At 41.5% G+C, this 19,986-nt stretch overlaps 1 protein-coding gene across 2 annotated transcripts in view; it reads left to right on the top strand.

Annotated features, from left to right (window-relative positions):
- Positions 1–339: 339 nt before the first annotated feature.
- LOC132888177 (NACHT, LRR and PYD domains-containing protein 3-like) overlaps positions 340–19,986 on the top strand; it is a 43,629-nt gene continuing 23,982 nt past the window's right edge. Inside the window, exons 1-6 of one of the 2 annotated variants that reach the window (XM_060924217.1) lie at positions 340–421; positions 4,424–4,611; positions 5,564–5,639; positions 10,598–10,714; positions 12,418–12,513; positions 16,879–16,933. In XM_060924217.1, coding sequence (XP_060780200.1) covers positions 4,605–4,611; positions 5,564–5,639; positions 10,598–10,714; positions 12,418–12,513; positions 16,879–16,933 — 351 coding nt within the window. In that variant the 5' untranslated portion in view covers positions 340–421; positions 4,424–4,604. The other variant, XM_060924218.1, reaches the window with a different exon arrangement.

The following is a 19,986-nucleotide window of genomic DNA, read 5'->3' on the forward strand; positions in this document are numbered from 1 at the left end:
TAGACTCCAGCTTGCCTGCGACCCTGTAGAACAGGATAAAGCGGCTACAGATAATGAGATGAGACAACGCTATTTCTCTACATATCCTCCATTTCAGTCTAAACACCTCTGCAAGCAGTGTTTCCATCAGAGAATTCCTTCTTTGTAGAATTCTGGGGGACCTCTTTCACACATTTTGAAATTATAACATCTGTCTTAGAGCTTTTTGACTCACCAACTATCGCCAACTAATAACATTTTTAAAAGAAACAGGTGTAATAGAGAAAATTTAGGGGGTGTTTTTTTCCTGCCAATCTTCTGTTCCACACTCCAATCCGGTAGGTGGCGGTAATGCGCCTTTAAGCTGGCACGCCAACCGCCGGTCCACCCAGAAGAAGAGGAGGAGGAAGCGGAAACAGAAGTTATGCTTGGTGCAGTAGAGGTGATGTGTCTGTTGTGTTCTAATAATGGTTTTGTTGAAGAGTTTCCGGGAAGTTTGACTCTGCGGACACATTTCTAACTTTACCGCAGTTACACAGAGTAAGTGTCCTCCGTTCCATCTGTGCTGGAACATGGTACTGAGGGACTTTGGTGTCTGTGCTGCATCCCAGACCGCTACCGGAAGTGATAGCGCTCTCCGCCATATTGGAAGAGCAACAGCAGCAGTAGTAGCAAACGGCTTAAACAAATCTGAGGTGTTTTAGGGTGTTTTCACACTTGGTCCCTTTCAGCCATCTAACCGAGCTCAGATCGATGACTCAGCATTTTTTTTGCGCATATGTGAACACTCCAACCGTACCCAGACCCCTTTAAAGCGAACCGAACTGAGACCACCTCAGGAGGTGGTCTCAGGAGGCAGGCCCGGCGCCAGGAACAGTTTACTAAGGGGGCAATTAGAAATCGCAAGGGGGCAAATATTTTTCATATAGTGTGTAGTAGTGATGGCGGTCTGACAACGTGTTTCAAACAATTAACTGCGCCAACCACAAAACCACCACGGCCCCGAAGGTTGCTTTAGTCCGGGAAAATCATATGACATACCGGGGCAGTTGCGCTTTATCAACCCCCGTGCCCACCTGTTACCCCTCCCCTCCGATTTTCTCACAGACACGCGGTACAACCGGAAAGATGCCAAACATAAAACAACACTCACAAACCTACAGGCAAGTCCTTTACATTTAAAATACATACAAATAGCTCCGCGGCATGAAAACAAAACGTCAATGCAAGTAACGCTAACCACTTAATCCGCGATCCCAGTTTAGGCGTGTAGGGGACTAAACACTCTGAAGTGATGAATCCCCCCCCCGCTGCATGGGGGGTGACGTCAACGACACATATTCTTACGCTATTTGCGCACAAAGCGGACCATATATGAACACATACACCAACATAAACGGAGATAAACTTAGCCTACAAAGAAAGAAAATGGATTCACAATATTGTGATTGAATTCGTTTAATTCGGAGGGGGAAAGACCACTCCCGTAAACTGACTGCATATTACAGGATATTGCAGAGACAGTGCACTTTTAAGTGTAGACTACATGTAAAACCCCCGCACGACCCCGCCCCTTGTCCTTATCACAGGTCTGTGTGTGCGCGGCTGTGTCAGCATTTCACACACACACCCACAATAACTAGTCCCCAGTAGTTAGGATTGATACATATGTATAAAACAGGGTTAATATTAAATTCAGGCTTTTTGAAATAATCCTACCTTAATACAGTTGAATTCTACGATTGCAACGTAAGAATCATAACAACCAATCAGATTTGTTCTACCGTGCCAGTTTTAGTAGTGATTTATGTGAAATGTATTTTTGTGCAATGCGCAACCACTTAATATTTCGTATTTGAAAATGCAAATTATTAATACATCTATAATACATTATATTTTCATAAGAAAACAATTAAGTGGGGGCGGCACGGTGGTGTAGTGGTTAGCGCTGTCGCCTCACAGCAAGAAGGTCCTGGGTTCGAGCCCTGTGGCCGGCGAGGGCCTTTCTGTGCGGAGTTTGCATGTTCTCCCCGTGTCCGCATGGGTTTGCTCCGGTTTCCCCCACAGTCCAAAGACATGCAGGTTAGGTTAACTGGTGACTCTAAATTGAGCGTAGGTGTGAATGTGAGTGTGAATGGTTGTCTGTGTCTATGTGTCAGCCCTGTGATGACCTGGCGACTTGTCCAGGGTGTACCCCGCCTTTCGCCCGTAGTCAGCTGGGATAGGCTCCAGCTTGCCTGCGGCCCTGTAGAAGGATAAAGCGGCTAGAGATAATGAATGAATGAATGAACAATTAAGTGATCTGAGTCTCCATTGAGGGGGCGGGGCTGTAGCCACGAGGGGGCGACGCCCCCTTTCGCCCCCCCGTGGCGCCGGGCCTGTCAGGAGGTGGTCTCAGTACGGTTCGCCTAATCTGTGCATTGTGAACAAAAAAGCGCACCGGGTTCACTTCGCCTTTTTCACTGTAGTTTAAGGGTGTTTTCACACCTGGTCCCCTTTAAAGGAACCAGACTCAGTCCTCTTTAAGTGGACCAACAGAAAAAGAACTCAGTTCTTTTTGTGTTCACACTGTGAATTTATTACAAAGAGGACTGGGTTCTCTTTCTGGTCCAGTTAAGCTTTGATGGGGCCTCAGTCCTCTTTCTTCTTCCTCTTCTTTTTAATGGCAGATTATCACAATCTGTGTATACCGCCACCTACTGTACAGGAGTGTGTGAAGGGACTGGACAGATTCTATGTCAGATTACTAGGCTACAAAAAAAAATTATATTCTTTTCATTAGACCTGTATCATTTAAGATAAATGATTAGTGCTTTAATTCTATTTCGCTGTATTCCTTTTTCCTTTAGTATGTTGTGAATGTCTGAACCTGCTTCAAGCTCCAACCATTTCTGTCTTTGATAACTGTATTTACTACAGTGAAATAAAACATGCTCAACATCTTCCTTAACTCTACATCCTTGACAAAGACCATCACTTTTACCTAATATCTGTAATGTTGCGTTAAGACCTGTGTGTCCCAGTCTTAATCTTGTATATACTACCTCCTCATTTCTGTTAAATCCCATTGACGTTATTCTTTTCCCCCCTACCTGACTCTGCATATTAAAGTATTGTCTACCTTTGGGTTCTGTTTCCCACTCTTTTTGCCATCTTTTCATAATCTCTGTTTTAATTAAAGCTTCAGCTTCTCCTTTTCCCAGTGGAATATGAATGTCTATCTGTTCTTTATCAATGGATTCTTTGGCTATGTGGTCTGCTATTTCATTGCCTTTAATTCCTATATGGGCTGGTATCCAACAAAACTCAATAGTAAGTCCCATATTCCTTATGCGAGCTAAGAGATGTTTAACTCCAATTACTAAGTCTTAGTAATTGCAAAAGGAAGTTGAGTTTCCCTGCTACAGTCACGTGACCAACTACAGCAAACGAAGAAGGTTAGGGTGTTTTCACACCTGGTCCCCTTTAAAGGAACCAGACTCAGTCCTCTTTAAGGGACGCCCAGCACGGCTCCTTGGGGCCATGACCACCACAGGCACGACTCCCATGGGGTGGGGTGCCCGCAGCAGTGGTATGTTTTATTTTGTAGGTGTTTTTAGTAAAGGGGTGATCGAGAAAGCAATTACTCATACTTAAAGCTTGAACTGCTTTATTGCCAATGCTGTAAAAATGTATAATGTACAAGTGGGCAACAATGAACTTTTAAAATATCTAAATATATTGAGAACTTATCACTGTAAATGTAAGTGCATCACTGTTCTTGGTGTAGGGACTCTCTTTGTGAACCTTGGGGACATTTTTACTTAGAGAGGAAAAAAGAGAACAAAAAACAACAAAAACACAACAAACATGCATGTCTGCTTATTCAAGAATGCAGAAAACAAGAAAGTGTAAAACATTACTCCTTCCCTCAACAGTCCTGAGTTCATCAGGAACTGTTGTGTTTCTCTTGTCTGTGGAGTAGACCAGATTTAAACAGTCAACAGATTTCCCTCACTTCTTGGTGGTGGAGTCCCGGGTGCAGCAGACATTTTTAAAAGGGTTTTTTGAGCAGCGCCGGTGTGTGTTGTCTGTCTCTAGGCAACCGTGACAGCGCCACACGCAGTGACGCAGGCAGCCAGGCACAGACGCACAGAGCGGGACACAGAGTGGAGGGGTTTGTGTCCTGGGTAGATCCCGCAGCGGAGTATTTCCTGTTTTATTTTGTTCATTATTGTTAGATTTAGTGTTGATATGTGTGAGACAGACATGTGTATTGGACATTTATGAAAATACGGAACAAATCGCGTCCCGTATCGGTTCAATACGGGACACAAGATTTAATTGCCAAATAAAGGACGATTCCGTATTTTACGGGACGGGTGGCAACCCTAACCCTGAAGCCTGCTGAAAGGAAGCGATGTGTAGAGAAACTGACTCTGATTGATGGTTTTGACCCTTACAGTGATGCTGAGTGGGAGTAAGATGTTGACATCCTGCCAGCTGTGACCTGTCCAGATGATCTGCTGTTCTCATCAGGTGCCTCCACCATGGACAGTCTAAAGGCCTACAAAAGCCTGGATGCTCATAATCAGTTTGTGTGTGGCTGGGTTTGTCGTCATGAAGAATGAAAATCATGTTGTGAAATGCAAGGTAATTTTCTAATGTTTCATTTAGATTAACATCAGTAAAAAGTTAAATAAACTTGCAGATGTCTCAGTATTTAAATACACCAATTTGATTCACAAGTGTTCAGTCTACAAAATAAATTTGACTGTAGGATATTTTAACAACAATCTCAAAATGTTATGAGGAAAAAGTTTTATTTTTCATATAGCCAAGACACTTAGTATTGAAAAGAAGAGAAAACAATAGATTCTAACTTCTTATCGAAAGAAATCATACCATCACAAAATATCACAAGGTATTTGTGATTAGAAAATTCTATAATTTCTATAAAGAACATGGACAAATTGAAGCAGTGATGGTGAGGACTTGGAAAATAGATATGAAAAAAAATGGCTTGGTATAGATGCAATTTGTCAATGGGAACAGTGTTGATCGGGGGACGGCCGTTGAGGACGGCCGTAGAGGATCCTCTAGAGGACCGGGGGACGGACATCGGGGACGGACGTAGAGGATCGGGGGAGCGGACATCGGGGACGGACGTAGAGGATCGGGGGAGCGGACATCAGGGACGGACGTAGAGGATCGGGGGAGCGGACATCGGGGACGGACGTAGAGGATCGGGGGAGCGGACATCGGGGACGGACGTAGAGGATCGGGGGGACGGACATCGGGGACGGACGTAGAGGATCGGGGGGACGGACATCGGGGACGGACGTAGAGGATCGGGGGGACGGACATCGGGGACGGACATAGAGGATCGGGGGGACGGCCGTAGAGGATCGGGGGGACGGTCGTCGGGGACGGCCGTAGAGGATCGGCAACCGGTTGGCTGTTGAGGACGGTGGTGATCATTTGGTCAATGGAAACACTGGATAGATTGAAACAAGATTGATTGATCATTCATCAATCGATGCAGCAATCAATGATTCCATATTTTCTGCACTGGATAACTTTTCTTCATTCTGTGTGATTGCAGGTCTGCATTTATTCTTGAAGAAAACGCATCACAAAAACCTGAAAATGAGTTCATCTGATGATTATGATGATGAGAGGTGAGTCATTAAAAGTATCGCATTGACCACTTTTCCTGTAGCTTTTTTTTTAATATAGTTCGACTCTAAAGGGAACCCGTCCTTTTTCGGGTGACTGCAAACAGTGGGATTATAAATCATTCAGTCGGAGAGTACACAGACACACTGTGCATTAGATTTCAGAAAGAAAATTCCAGCTCACCTGAACCCAGTGTTGTCTGTGAGTAGCAATGCCAGCAGCGCTTGCCGTGCGGGAAGCTCCTATCCATTTACATAGTCAACTGCAAATTTTCAATCGCTGTGTGCCAACATACTTTTTATGTTCAGTTTCACAAGAGTTGGGTATTTTATAGGAAAAAACCTGAATTTTCAGAATATGCATTCAGATTTGCACGATACTGATTACTTTTGGCACTGCAATCTTTTTTTCTGAATGTTGACGGTGACACTGCTGGACCCGGCCATGTTGGATTTTGGTCGAAAGCCGATCGAGTCACAGGGGTTGCACGTCAGACTCTAGCTCACTTTCTCAGGGGCTTCAAAGTTTGGGAGAATAGCAGGGTACAAATAATTTACAGCAGGGTGCAAAATGGTAAAATGTCTGCCAGCGGCAGACATAATGAACGCAAAGCGTGCAGGGATATATATATAGATAGATAGATAGATAGATAGATAGATAGATAGATAGATAGAGATATGCAAGTACGAATTTTTCATGGAGCGGGATGGTTTGGAACAGGCCATCTAAAATTGGGATAACATTTACCCGGGACGGGTATTTGAGGCGGGTCGTCTAGCTTAAGCTTGATTAGCATTGTTACGCACGCCAGTGTTTCCCACAGAAATTTTGGAGACTATGGGGGAGGCGCGGGGGTTGTTTAAAATTGAGTGATATGTTAAATATTAAGTTATTACTGAAAAACTATTGATTAAAAAAACAAAGACACTGAGAAATGGTCCTATAAACAACTTTACCAATATAAAAGATTACCAGGACTACAAAAATGCAGAAAAATAGGCTTTACTTATCCAAATGCACCTGTTGTTTCAAAAGTTAAAGTGCAGAGAACCTCAGCACAACGTGAAGTTACCTTAAAATATAATATAAATGCCTCAGCTTTCATGTAAGAAAAAAAAACTATTAATACTAGTACTGTGTGCAGGCAGTCTCTCCTGAAGACTAAACTAAACAATAATTATAAACTAATAAAATAAATGGCTCAGGCTTCATAGAAGAAAAAAACAATTTGAACAGAATGTATTTGAACAGTATGATGCTGAAGCTGCCTAAACAATGGAAAATAAAATACCATTTTGGCAAAAATGTTGGCATCCATTAATTTATTGTATTAAGTAAAAAAAAATATGTTGCCAGATACTGCTGACGTTTTACAGCTAAAATATGTTCAAAACCTGCCAAAATGCACATAAAACCGCCCAAATTGGGTGGGAAAACGCGCAATCTGGCAACACAGGTGGCAGTAATGGCTGCACTCATGTCGAGGATGTAAACACAGTTGACGCGGCAATGGACATACATGACATAGTGGATGTAATTTACGTTCACAACTTTTTTTGCTGTCAGAAATATTTAATATTAAATTTTGTGACTCGACTGACAATAGCCGGCGGCATAACAAGCCATAGCCGGCGATTTGCCGCCGGTGACCGGCTACTTTTGAGACCGCTGCTTTCTATTGGTCGACACTGGCCGAAATTGATACCAGAGTTCGGGAACGATCTGGTGGGCCTTTTTGCAGTAATTTTGCTCAAACCGGAAGCTGGCCAGAGACAGCAGAAGTTCTAGTCACAGTCAATAGATGTGTATCCTTCGATGGAAAACAAAAAAAATACTGGATTCTGGAGGATAGAGGAAAAAGAGAAGGTTCAAGGATGTTAATCATGTTGTTTTGAAAAAGTCGCATTTAATTAGAAACATGTAATACATAGCACTTTTGAGCTCCACCCTCTGAAAAGTAAGGTGTGGAACTGTGCTGCCACCTTTTGCCTTGTTGTGCCATCACATGCAATAAGGGGCATTTGTATGCCAATTAGGCGAGTTGTAGAGAAGAGAATACAGTCAGAGAGCACAGATTTAATACTTTAAAAGGAATCTACGTAGATTGTTATCCTTAAAGCAGATACGCAGAACCATGGGCTCACTTTTTGTTTATAAATGCCTTGAGACCTCAGGAATGGCACAGGAATAGTTTTAAGCGTTAACAATAAATTTCATATAGTAAATTTTACAATGAAAGTGATTTATATAGGTAGCGGTCTGAGTGAATGACCTTGACGTCCGTAACGTCACAGCAGGAAGTCTATCAGTCTCATCGCCATTTCCGCTATACTAAAACACAGAGCTGACTGCAACTCCGATCCTCCATTTTGAGCTAATTTATTGCCGTGCCACATAAATGTGTTTTTGGCCGGTGCAGAAACACGGCAGAAGGTGGATTTACGTTGCATTCATAGCCCAAGAATGTTCAAACTACAAAGATTTGGACGCGTTTTGTGAGAAATTCACAGATTGGGCGCCTACGAAGTCTCCTTTGCACTGCATGTTTTACTGATGACTCGTACAAAACCTCTGATCTGTTGAGGAGCGTTGGCTATAAGCCCGTACTGAAAGAGGTGCAGTACCAACAATTAAAGGAAAAGAAAACTCCAAGAAAAGGAAAGTAAATTCAATTGCACCAGTTCTCCCAGAGTGTGAGCCAAGCAGTAATGGCGGAGTACTCAGTATGGAGAATGAGTGGATTTCACCGCTGGATGTACTTTTTTTTTCTCGTCTCCTGCTGGATGTGCTCGCCTCAGCAGCAATATAATCGCCCTTACATGGAAGAAGCGATTGAATGAAGAACTGAAAAGTCAGGTTGTTTCAAAACAATCGGCCACAATATCGACCTTCAAAAGCAAGAGCACAGACGGGTAAGATGCGAGACTCATTTGGTTACATCACAACAAAAACAACACTCGTTGTTTCCCTGCATTTAGATTAATACATGTAACTTGTATTGTGTGTTTAAGTTACCGGTATAAGATTATTTAATTTGCTTCAGAATGTGATTCTCAGTTCATCTGATTATTTAATTAGATTTTTTTAAATTAGATTTTTCTCTTTTGACGTGCCACACTCCTTGATCACAGCTAGATTTAAAAATGGCCCGTCATTGCTACTGTGAGGAGTGATGAGTCAATGGATTTTCCAAGAACATTTCAACATGTCGAGAAAGAAAGGTGCATGGGACAGAGACCAGAACAAATCAGAATGCCTCAAACAATTTTATACAATGACATTGCACTAATTATTATTATTATTATTAATAGTAAGGCCACTCATTTTTTATTTTTAGGTTCACGGATTTTTTCAACACATTTTAGAGTATGTCGGTCGAAATAAAAATAAAAGTGTCAATGTCTGTTTTTTCTTTTTTTCAAATGGCAAATTTTCAATGTCGGGATTAGAAAATAAAATAAAGACACTATATATATATATATATATATATATATATATATATATATATATATATATATATTACATGCAAGCTTGTTTAAAACCAGCACTAGATAGGATTGCTACCATCACCAATACAAGGAAAAAACCTACCATACCTGTATATTTACCTTATATTATCCAAATTATGTTTTCCTAAATATCAATATTTCATATTAAAATCATGAATAATATCAAAAATATTTTACCGGAGTTATATTGAAGATTTAATGTGTTTATTTTAAATATAAAACTGATTTAGCAGTATGGACTCAAGGCATTTTTAATTAGGAGATGAAATCACCTGCAGATTTGGGAGAAACCGGATGGGGGTATTTCTAAATTCTATTCAGAAAATAAAAAGTTGGGCATAATGTCCCCTTACGACGGCCTATCCTGGCCGGTCTGGGGCATTTGCCCTGCTATAATATATTAAACATTACAATATTTACTGAGCGATAATACGCTGAATTATTGCCACGCTTTCATATTTAGACCATCTAGGTCTAATTTGTATTAGAAAAATATAATGCTTGTACTAAGTTATAGATATATAGTGAATGGTTTTGATCACTGATTAGTATTCCCAGGCAGTACTTACTTCTGTGAAGGCAAGTGGTCGTATGAGCGTGATGCTGCCATGAGCACATCGAGTGCTGACGGATGTCTGACATCCAGTTCACATTCGATAGCGCCTGTGCTGTCTCCGTCTTCTTCAAGCTCAACAGTAATATAGGAGCAGTCAAAGTCTCTGACTAAGGTTACCACTGGCATGTCGAGCACTGCTCTAGTACCGGTATCGGATCTACCCTCCTTCGTGGAAGCGTACACACATTTTATCATTTCTTTGCTTACATTTAATTCTTGCGATATGTATTCACCGACGTTCTGTCCACTTAACAAATCCACTTGATGAAACGATTTGCGATCTCCGCATGAAATGCTGACATAACGATCAGAACTGACTGAAGCCATTTTGCCATCACGCTGGTGAATTCGATAAGCAACTTCCCAATGGTAATTGCCAGTATCCCAGTCGGAAATTTACAACGAACAGTGTTTACAACATGTTATTCCCCAGTGTTAACTGGGAAAGGCTTTTTTTCCAATACCGACCTTGACCCTTTGCAAGTCATCTGCGGTTAGATTGTTGCACACCGTGACCATGGTAGGATATGTACCGAACGCAAATGTATACTCGTATTACCAGTGGGAATTTTCCCACCCAATGCAGTAGATCTATTAGTACTGGGTATATAATGCTGTTACAAGGAAGCTATTACGTTGTCAAAAAAAAAAATCATTAATCTACTAATTGCAAGTTTCGGTGGTTCAAATAAAAATAAAAGTACACATAGACTTTTTTTTCAGCGGTAGTTTTTATCTCACGTCTGTGGATCCGTGAACCTAAAAATCAAAAATGAGTGGCCTAAATTAAAAAAGAACTTTTGTTGTTGACTGAGTTGATTGTTGATGTATTCAGTCTGCGTCAAGAAAATGTCTCAGAGTCACCTGAACGCAGCTTTGTGTCTCTGAAGAGTGACCGGTCAATGGATTATCCAATAAAATTTGGACAATCACACACACGCATCATGAAAAGGTGAGGAATATCTCATGAACAACTTTTATATACTTTAAAAAATATTTTAATATACATTGTTGGTTCATTTTTAATTCTGCCTATGAAAAGAGATGTTAAATGAAGTGCACGTTGCCTGCCCGGATTATGGATGTAAAATCAGACCAATAGGTTAAATGTAGGAAAACTCAGACCATAGATCAGATTTGAAGAGCTTCGAGCTCATATAGTTTCTGTTTGTTGTAACACAAGGGAATTCCTCATCCTCTGCCATGTTGAAACCAAAAGGAAAGTACTGTTCAATGACAAAGCAGTGTTGTTGTAATGTAAGTTTCAGAGTGCATAAACTCGGCACAGGATTTATTAAAGTCAGTCCTTTAATCATAATCGGAGACCATTAGAGAGTTGGAGCACAAGAAGGCAAAACTAACCAAGAATGATCTATAATCAGAGCCAGGAGACACTGTAACAGAGAAACAGACTAAAAGGCATTGTGGGCCTGGACCCCAAAACAGAATATCCAAAGGGCGTATAAGGACTGTTATTGTCTCGGAGGGAGGAACAACAACATCTTGGACAGAGGATGGTAGCAGAGTGGTGATGACATTTTCTGTCACAAACCAATGATAGTATGGAATCAATTTTGTGCCAAAATGTTCATACAATACTTTTGAAATATCAAACAAAAACGACAAATCAAAAAACAAAAAAAAAGTCAATTTTTTTAGACTGGCAAACAAATTATTCGTGTAATCGTGCAAAATATCAGTCTATTACTCTTCAGAAACCTTTTATTTTTGTTCCGCGTCTTTCTCAGTTTTGTTTGGCGTAATTTATTTTGGTTGCGATTCCAGCTTTCTCGTTTGCGCTCCCTGACTTTTTGCTTGCAGTTTTGGCACAAACTTCCCGTGTGGGTGGGCTGTCCAGGAACGCATTCCCATTGGCTAACTTGTGTTTGACTGACAGCTACACTCAGCCATTCCCTACTCGGATTCTGGCGGACTGTTTGACGAGTGACTGATCCATTGACGGTAAACAAGGATGGAGTGGACTTCAGTGGCGACTATGATATTGAATTTACACTTTGTTGAATTAATTCAATATCATAGTCGCCACTGAAGTCCACTCGATCCTTGTTTACCGTCAATGGATCGGCCACTCGTCAAACAGTCCGCCAGAATCCGAGTAGGAAATGGCCGCAACAGCCTCCGGGGGAATGGCTGAGCGTAGCTGTCAGTCAAACACAAGTTAGCCAATGGGAATGCATTCCTGGACAACCCGCCCACACGTGAAGTTTGTGCCAAAACTGCAAGCAAAAAGTCAGGGAGCGCAAACGAGAAAGCTGGAATCGCAACCAAAATAAATTACGCCAAACAAAACTGAGAAAGACACGGAACAAAAATAAAAGGTTTCTGAAGAGTAATAGACTGATATTTTGCACGATTACACGAATAATTTGTTTGCCAGTCTAAAAAAATTGACTTTTTTTTTTTTGTATTTTGATTTGTTGTTTTTGTTTGATATTTCAAAAGTATTGTATGAACATTTTGGCACAAAATTGATTTCATATGATAGAACGTGGGACAGAGACAGAAACAAAAAAAAACAAATGCAGGCAGCTTGCGCGAGTAGCCATGTGAACCACAATTTTCACACTTTCTGCAAAGTAGAACTCCTGAGTGAAAAATGTAAACATACATGTGGTTTTCAATTGGACGTCACAGTGAAAGTTCCTGCTCGTCTGGGCCCAGCATTCAGTCGATGAGGAGTGACAGATCAATGGATTATCCAATAAAGTTTCCACATGGAGAGAAAGAAAGGTAAGGAATTTCTCACTAACAATTTTATATGAAATTAATGAAAACGTACTCCATAGGAAAACCTACATGCACTGATATTATTAATGAACTGAAGAAAAGTTTTATTTGATCCTGGTTTATAATTAGCCTACTTTTTTTTAAACAAAAATTAATGAAAAATAAAACATTAAGAAGCATATTTAAAAATTTATCGTTTCACTGTGCAAGAAGAATTAAGATATTGTTTTTAATATGTTTACACCACAGTTAAATTCAATTAATTAATTAAAAGTAAACGCATTGTTAATTGATCGTGAATTGTTCTGCAAAATAAACCACTGATGTGCTAACAGTAACTCCACTACTTCAGACCACCTAATCATTTATTATTTTCCGAGAAGAGCACATCTCCAAGTATTTCTTTCCTTACCTTTATTTTTATTTTATTTTTATTTAATTTATTTTGCTCTATCACCTAATGATTATGCCCCCCTTGAATGTCTCTACCAGTGTATCGATCAAATCAACAGCTGGATGTCACAAAATTTTCTTCAGCTGAACACAGATAAAACAGAAGTAATTCTATTTGGAAAAAAATATGAAAGACTCAGGATTACCACTTTTCTTGACACAAAAGGGATTAAAACTAAAGAAATGGTTAAAAATCTTGGTGTTTTCATTGACAGCGAGCTAAACTTTGACAGTCACATGAAAGCAATCACTAAATCAGCATTTTATCACCTAAAAAACATTTCCAAACTAAGAGGACTTGTGTCAAAAAATGATCTGGAAAAACTTATACATGCCTTCATCTCTAGTAGGGTTGACTACTGCAATGGCCTTTTCACAGGCCTGCCAAAAAAGACCATCAAACGACTTCAGCTGGTTCAAAATGCAGCGGCGAGGGTTCTCACACGAACAAAAAGAACAGAGCACATTACTCCAATTCTAAGGTCCCTTCACTGGCTTCCAGTAAGCTACAGAATTGACTTTAAAGCATTGCTGCTGGTGTACAAATCTCTAAATGGTACAGGGCCCAATTACCTCTCTGATATGTTGCAGCGGCCTAACCCAATCAGATCTACCAGATCGCAGCAGCAAAATTTACTATTAAAACCTGTTGTTAAAACAAAGTGTGTTGAAGCAGCTTTTAGCTACTATGCAGTGCAGCTATGGAACCAACTGCCAGAGGACATTAAAAATGCTCCTGCTGTTGGCAGCTTCAAATCTAGGTTAAAGACCAAGCTGTTTTCAGATGCTTTCTGTTAAATAATTAATATTGTCTTCTTTACATTTTTTATAATTTTTACTCAAATTTACTTTAACTTTATTCTATTTTATTCTGCTGGTTTCTTTTTTTTTCTTTTTCTCCTATTTGAACTACTACTTCATTTTATTATTTAGGGCCCGAGCCCTATAGGGCGAAGGCCCTATTGTTCTTGTAAGAGTTCACTATTATTATTCTTCCGTCTTCTTCTTCTTCTTCTTTATTTTTCTCCGCTGTTGGGCCATTTTCGGGGCGCTTGCCATGGTCGAAAACGCGCGAAATTTGGCACCACTTCCGAGAATTGCCACCGCTACTCAGAACCAAAAGCCCAAACTTGGCCGGGGCTCAGGGCCTCTATAGCGCCCCCTAAGTCGTTGTGATTTTGGCCTCCCGCATTAAGGTGCCTGGTTGCCATATAGTTTGTAGTAGTGGCATGCCATTTGGTACGCCTATGTATCTCACTAAGCCGGACAAAAATGTAATGCCAATGCCTTAGCCACGCCCAACAGGAAGTGAGGTAATTTCACTTTTGTGCGAAATGCATGGCCACGAAGACGGCGCAACTCCTCCTAGACCGTTCATAGGAATGTCACCAAAATTGATACACATCATCTACAGACATGGCTGACAAAAGTTACTAAATACGTTTCACGTAGGATAAACCGTTCAGAAGTTATACGTCAATCAATTTTCACTTCAAAATTTTACATGCTAAAAAATTCATAACAAATCTTCTAATTGCTCAACACTGCTCATACTTCACACGCTAATCACTCATTGGGCTTCTGACATGTTACCCAATTTCTGTGATATTTCGCCACTGGGGGCGCTACTTCTGGGCAAAAAATCCAATCTTTCCTCAAATTTGGTCAAACTTCACGGCCTCCCTCTGACTACCTCCCATGTCATGTATACCACATTTTGGGAATTTTCGTCCATGGGGGGGCGCTGTTTTTGGCCGACGCAATTTCTCCAAAACGGGTTTTTGGTAAATAATTCCATAATGCTTTCCCTTCACACCACTACCTTGTGATAGTACGTTGCTGTTGTGGACACTTATTTTTCCATCTCATAATCGCTCATGTACAGCATAGCGCCACCTACTGACATGGGAAAAACCAAAAAATTTATTCTTCAAAAATCTATATCTCATCTTCTATTTACTCAATTGTCATCAAACTTCATACGCAAACTCCTCATAGCTCACCTGACATATACGCCAAATTTTGTGCACTTTCGCCCCTGGGGGTGCTGGTTATGGCAGAAATGATATTGCAGCTTCTGATTTGTCAAACTTGGCAAGCAAACCATTTACAAGACCCTTTTTGGGGCGCTTGCCATGGTCGACAATGCACGAAATTTGGCTCCTTTTTCTTAGACTGCCACTGCTACTGAGAACCAGAAGCCCAGATCCAGGCGGGCCTCAGGGCCTCTATAGCGCCCCCTAAGTCGTTGTGATTTTGGCCTCCCGCATAAAGGTGCCTGGTTGCCATGTAGTTTGTAGTAGTGGCATGCCATTTGGTACGCATATGTCTCTCACTAAGCCGGACAAAAATGTAATGCCAATGCATTAGCCACGCCCAACAGGAAGTGAGGTAATTTCACTTTTGTGCGAAATGCTTGGCCACGAAGACAGCGCAACTCCTCCTAGGCCGTTCATAGGAATGTCACCAAAATTGATAGACATCATCTACAGACATGGCTGACAAAAGTTCCTAAATACGTTTCACGTGGGATAAGCCGTTCAGAAGTTATACGTCAATCAATTTTCAATGCAAAATTTTACATGCTTAAAAATTCATAACAAATCTTCTAATTGCTCAAAACTGCTCATACTTCACACGGAAATCACTCATTGGGCTTCTGACATGCTACCCAATTTCTGTGATATTTCACCACTGGGGGCACTATTTTTGGGCAAAAAATCCAATCTTTCCTCAAATTTGGTCAAACTTCACGGCCACCCTCTTACTACCTCCCATGTCATGTATACCACATTTTGGGAATTTTCGTCCATGGGGGGCGCTGTTTTTGGCCGACGCAATTGCTCCAAAACGGGTTTTTGGTAAATAATTCCATAATGCTTTTCCTTCACACCACTACCTTGTGATAGTACGTTGCTGTTGTAGACACTTATTTTTCCAACTCATAATCGCTCATGTACAGCATAGCGCCACCTACTGACATGGGAAAAACCAAAACATTTATTATTCAAAAATCAATATCTCATCTTCTATTTACTCAATCTTGATCAAACTTGATACGCACACTCTGAACAGGTCACCTGACATATCTCCCAAATTTTGTGAACTTTTGCCACTGGGGGCGCTGTTTTCAGGCAACAATTTATATCTCGGCTTCTGATTGGTCAAACTTGATCAAACTTGACACAACAACTCTTCATAGGTCCCTTGACATGTATACCAAATTTGGTGAACTTTCACCACTGGCGGCGCTCATTGCGCTGTAGCAGTTGCAGGAGAGGTGTTTACAATCATGAGGCACCAGGAGGATGTTGTTTTGGTTGCCTTAAACACACATGACTTGTGGGGAATGGGTAGGCGGTCGGGAGCAAGTGTTGAAGCGTTACATACAGACTAATAGATGTCTAACAGAAGACAATCCTATGTAGCTATAGCTTGGTGACTGATGAGGTAAATACATTAATTTGGTTGGGAAGCCATGGCATAAAATGTTCTGTCCATGACAACATCTCAGCGCACCGTGTACTCTGTGTCCAATTCTGTGCTTTGTCGCCATTGTGGGAGTAATGTCTCTTGCCGAAGACGCTGTGGAAGGTATTTCGCGGGGACGCATGCCCCCGCCCCCCTTGGCCGCTGGCGCGAGGGCCCGTCGAGGCCGCTTGCGGCTTTAATTTATTTCTACTATTGTTTAATTCTTATTTTCTTTTAATTCTTTTAATTAATTGTTTAATTCTTTTAATATTATATATTAGAATAAAAATAAAATTATTTTATGTAATTTTATTCTCTATTGTTTACTGTTTTGTTTTTACTTCTGTAAAGCACATTGAACTGCCATTGTGTATGAAATGTGCTATATAAATAAACTTGCCTTGCCTTACCTTAACATTAATTTAACTTTGTCTTTAATCAAAGAGACAAACCTGACGTGTCTCATCCTTCCACGGGGCAGCTGGACGATGGAGTCAAGGTACATACTTCTGTGATTTTATGTGCGTTTGTAATAGTTTAGGTTTTAGAGGAATTCAGAGTCTTGAATGTATCATGAGTACAGCGTATGACTTGTTATATTTTACACACACGGATACGAAGAAAAGCAGCATTTACAAAACTTTTGTAAATCTTGCGTAAATGTTTTGTTTGGTTTAGGTTACTCAATTTATTTTACTCATTTATCCACAATTTACTCCAAGATTGATGAATAAGTCCCATTGTTTGTATGTTGATAAATGGCCAACACTGATACATTGCTGGGTGCTTGCACAACACAGTAGATTTGTGTTTCGTGACACCCACAAATCCGTAAAAGCCTGTGTTCACCAGGTGGAAAGTGCAATGATCACCACAGACTGGCTCCGCCCTCTTTTTATATGGTGGCATTTCATTGTAAATTAGATGTGAGCACAGGTGGGTCCACTTGCTGTGGATTTTGCCTGACACACCTCCAACAGTACCACTGAATCAGCTGCATGGTCGTCAGCCCGGACGACCCTTTAATCCCGGAACATCTCGAGGTGGTGGAGCAGTGGTGGGGATGTCTCCCTACCACCCCTGCAGCCAGCTCAAGGATCCTTGCTTTCCCCATGCCTTGTGCTTTCTTTGGATCCAGAGACAGAAGCAGGATGATTCAATTCAAAGATGCATCCTAGGATGCACTGGGACACATCATCAGTGGTGTTTCCAGAGCCATACAGACTGACCCAGTGACTAAGGTTGTGATGAGCCCTACTGGCACCATTAATGCATGCTCAGTGCCACCGGTTATGTATGGATTTGCCACACCACTGATACAGCATGTTTGAGCCTCTGAGCTCAAGAAAGCACTATTGACTCCTCCTGACAATTAAAAATGTCTGTCTTTGTGTTGTTGTTGTGTTTGGGGAGCCAAAGACACACATCCCTGGTGGAAAGTAAAGATATATTGCTGATGGTATATATGGTGGACAATAAAGATATATTCTATTAGATTCTATTCTCCTCCACCAGGCCTTGGAGAGCCTTCCTCAGCTTGGAGCCTGTGGTCCCAAGAGACTTATAGGAACTGCTGGGTGGATTTTCCAGTGTAGCCTCTGCACCCAATTTCTACTGGATAGATGAACGTCCTCCACCCTGCTTGTAAGAATGCGGCTGACAGCTCAGTGTACTTTTTCTTCTATCTTGAAGGCAGCCTCTATTCCCTCTTCCCATTGAACAATTCATTTGTAATAACTGTCCTACTAGAGGTGGACCAGCACACTATATCTGACCATAGGGAGGGTGTAGTGATTTCTTGTGGGAATGCTTGTGGAAACTGGTGGTAGAGCTGAGCTCAACTGTTTGCTTCCTGACTGTGTACCTCCATGATTTTGGCTAGCTTACACAGCGCCCAATCATGATGCCATCCATAACAGCCCTGCATCAATGCCGCCTTGCAGCCAGAAAGGATGTGCTGCAATCTCAGGTTCTGGAAATTGCAGAGTTGCCAGGTCTCCTCTAAGCCGAACCAGAAGTGCAAGTTCTGGGGCCTGGGAAGGTTATTGTATGCAGCCATGATAAGGAAGCTCAGCATCACTTGGGGTATCCTCCACATACCATGATCAGACAGTCAAAGACCTGGGATGTGACAGAGGCAGTCATGTGCTCGTCAGACAGGTTGGCCTTTGTAATGCCTTCCGTGGCTTTGCACAGGTTGATCCAACAAAAGTGGGGTTTCCCACCATTGCCTGCGAAGGAAATCTCCTGGGTTGTGTAGCAGATATGGAAGTTATTGAAGTAGTTTGCTATTTGTCCTGGATGAATGGTGGTATGTGGAAGAAGAGAAAGTGATGAGCTGAAGGGGAAATGGACCTGTAGGCATTTGTGAGATCCAACCAAATTACGTGATGATGGCCTATACACTATCGGGTATCCTGTATGGTCTGGGTGCTGATGCAGCTCTCGCTCACCCTACCACATGACCTCGACCATTTAGGGGGAGCAGTATCAATATACAAGGAGGGCTTGAGTGAACGAAGTATATGCCCTGATCATTTGAGAGTGCTCACCTTTTGACTACTACTGAGCTGGTCTTTGATATATTCCTCCTAGCTCCTGTTTGGTATGCAGTGTCCCAGTCTTCTCCTCCAGCAGGCTTCAGGTGTACTTGAATGGGTGTTGGGAAGAAGCTAGCCTTTGCTTTCTCCCTGCAGCTTCTGCATTTCTTGATCTTTTCAGTTTTCTTCAGGTGTGCGAGTCTTTCTTTGATCTAGTTCCACAGGTTTTTCAAACCGTAATTTTCCTGGTCCTTTGTTTTTTTTCCATGATTTCCACGAAGGGGATTGCTAATTCATCAGGATTTCCATCTCCCTTCTCCTGTCTGTTTGGGAATGGTCCTCCTCTGAAAATCTCTCTTTGCCTTTCTTGTAGATGATTTGACCAAAGATGTTCAATTTAGAGGTTATGCTGCCTCTTAGCTTGTTCTGGAGGGTGATCTGAAGATGCTTGTCAAAGCTGCTCCATTTATCTTTCTCACTGGGATTTGGCCAATGGATTTTTGGATTAGCTTCTCTGATGATCCCTTTGTGGGTTCCCTGCTTGATGTTTCATATTGATACTCACACTGTGGGCTCTGATGTTATTGTTGCAAACCCTGCTGGGAAGACTGGTCTTCCCCTCTCTCTCAGGAATTGTAATGTTGGGATCAGTAGCACTGTGGTGCTCAGCCAGGCTATGATTTTTACTTGTCTGACCTGATGCTGCAGTGCAAACTTGCATCTGGTTGCTGCCACTGAATTTTGCCTTCCCCTGGTGGATTCATAGGCCCTGGCAGGCTGTTACTTTGGACTAGTATTTTAGTGAAGACCACCTAAACTGAGACCAAGTCATGACAGAGACCAGAGTGCATCAAGACTAGGGCTGAACGATCTATCGTTTTCGACCGAAAATCGCGATCTCAGACAACACGATTTTGGGATCGTCAAAGCCGCAGTTTTTCTCAGTGCTCCTAAACTGACCCATGTTTTGTTTTGTCAATAAATTGTCCTCATTTTTTACACTACAGACAAA

This window comes from Neoarius graeffei, chromosome 6 (assembly GCF_027579695.1).
Source record: "Neoarius graeffei isolate fNeoGra1 chromosome 6, fNeoGra1.pri, whole genome shotgun sequence".
NCBI classification, from domain to species: domain Eukaryota; kingdom Metazoa; phylum Chordata; class Actinopteri; order Siluriformes; family Ariidae; genus Neoarius; species Neoarius graeffei.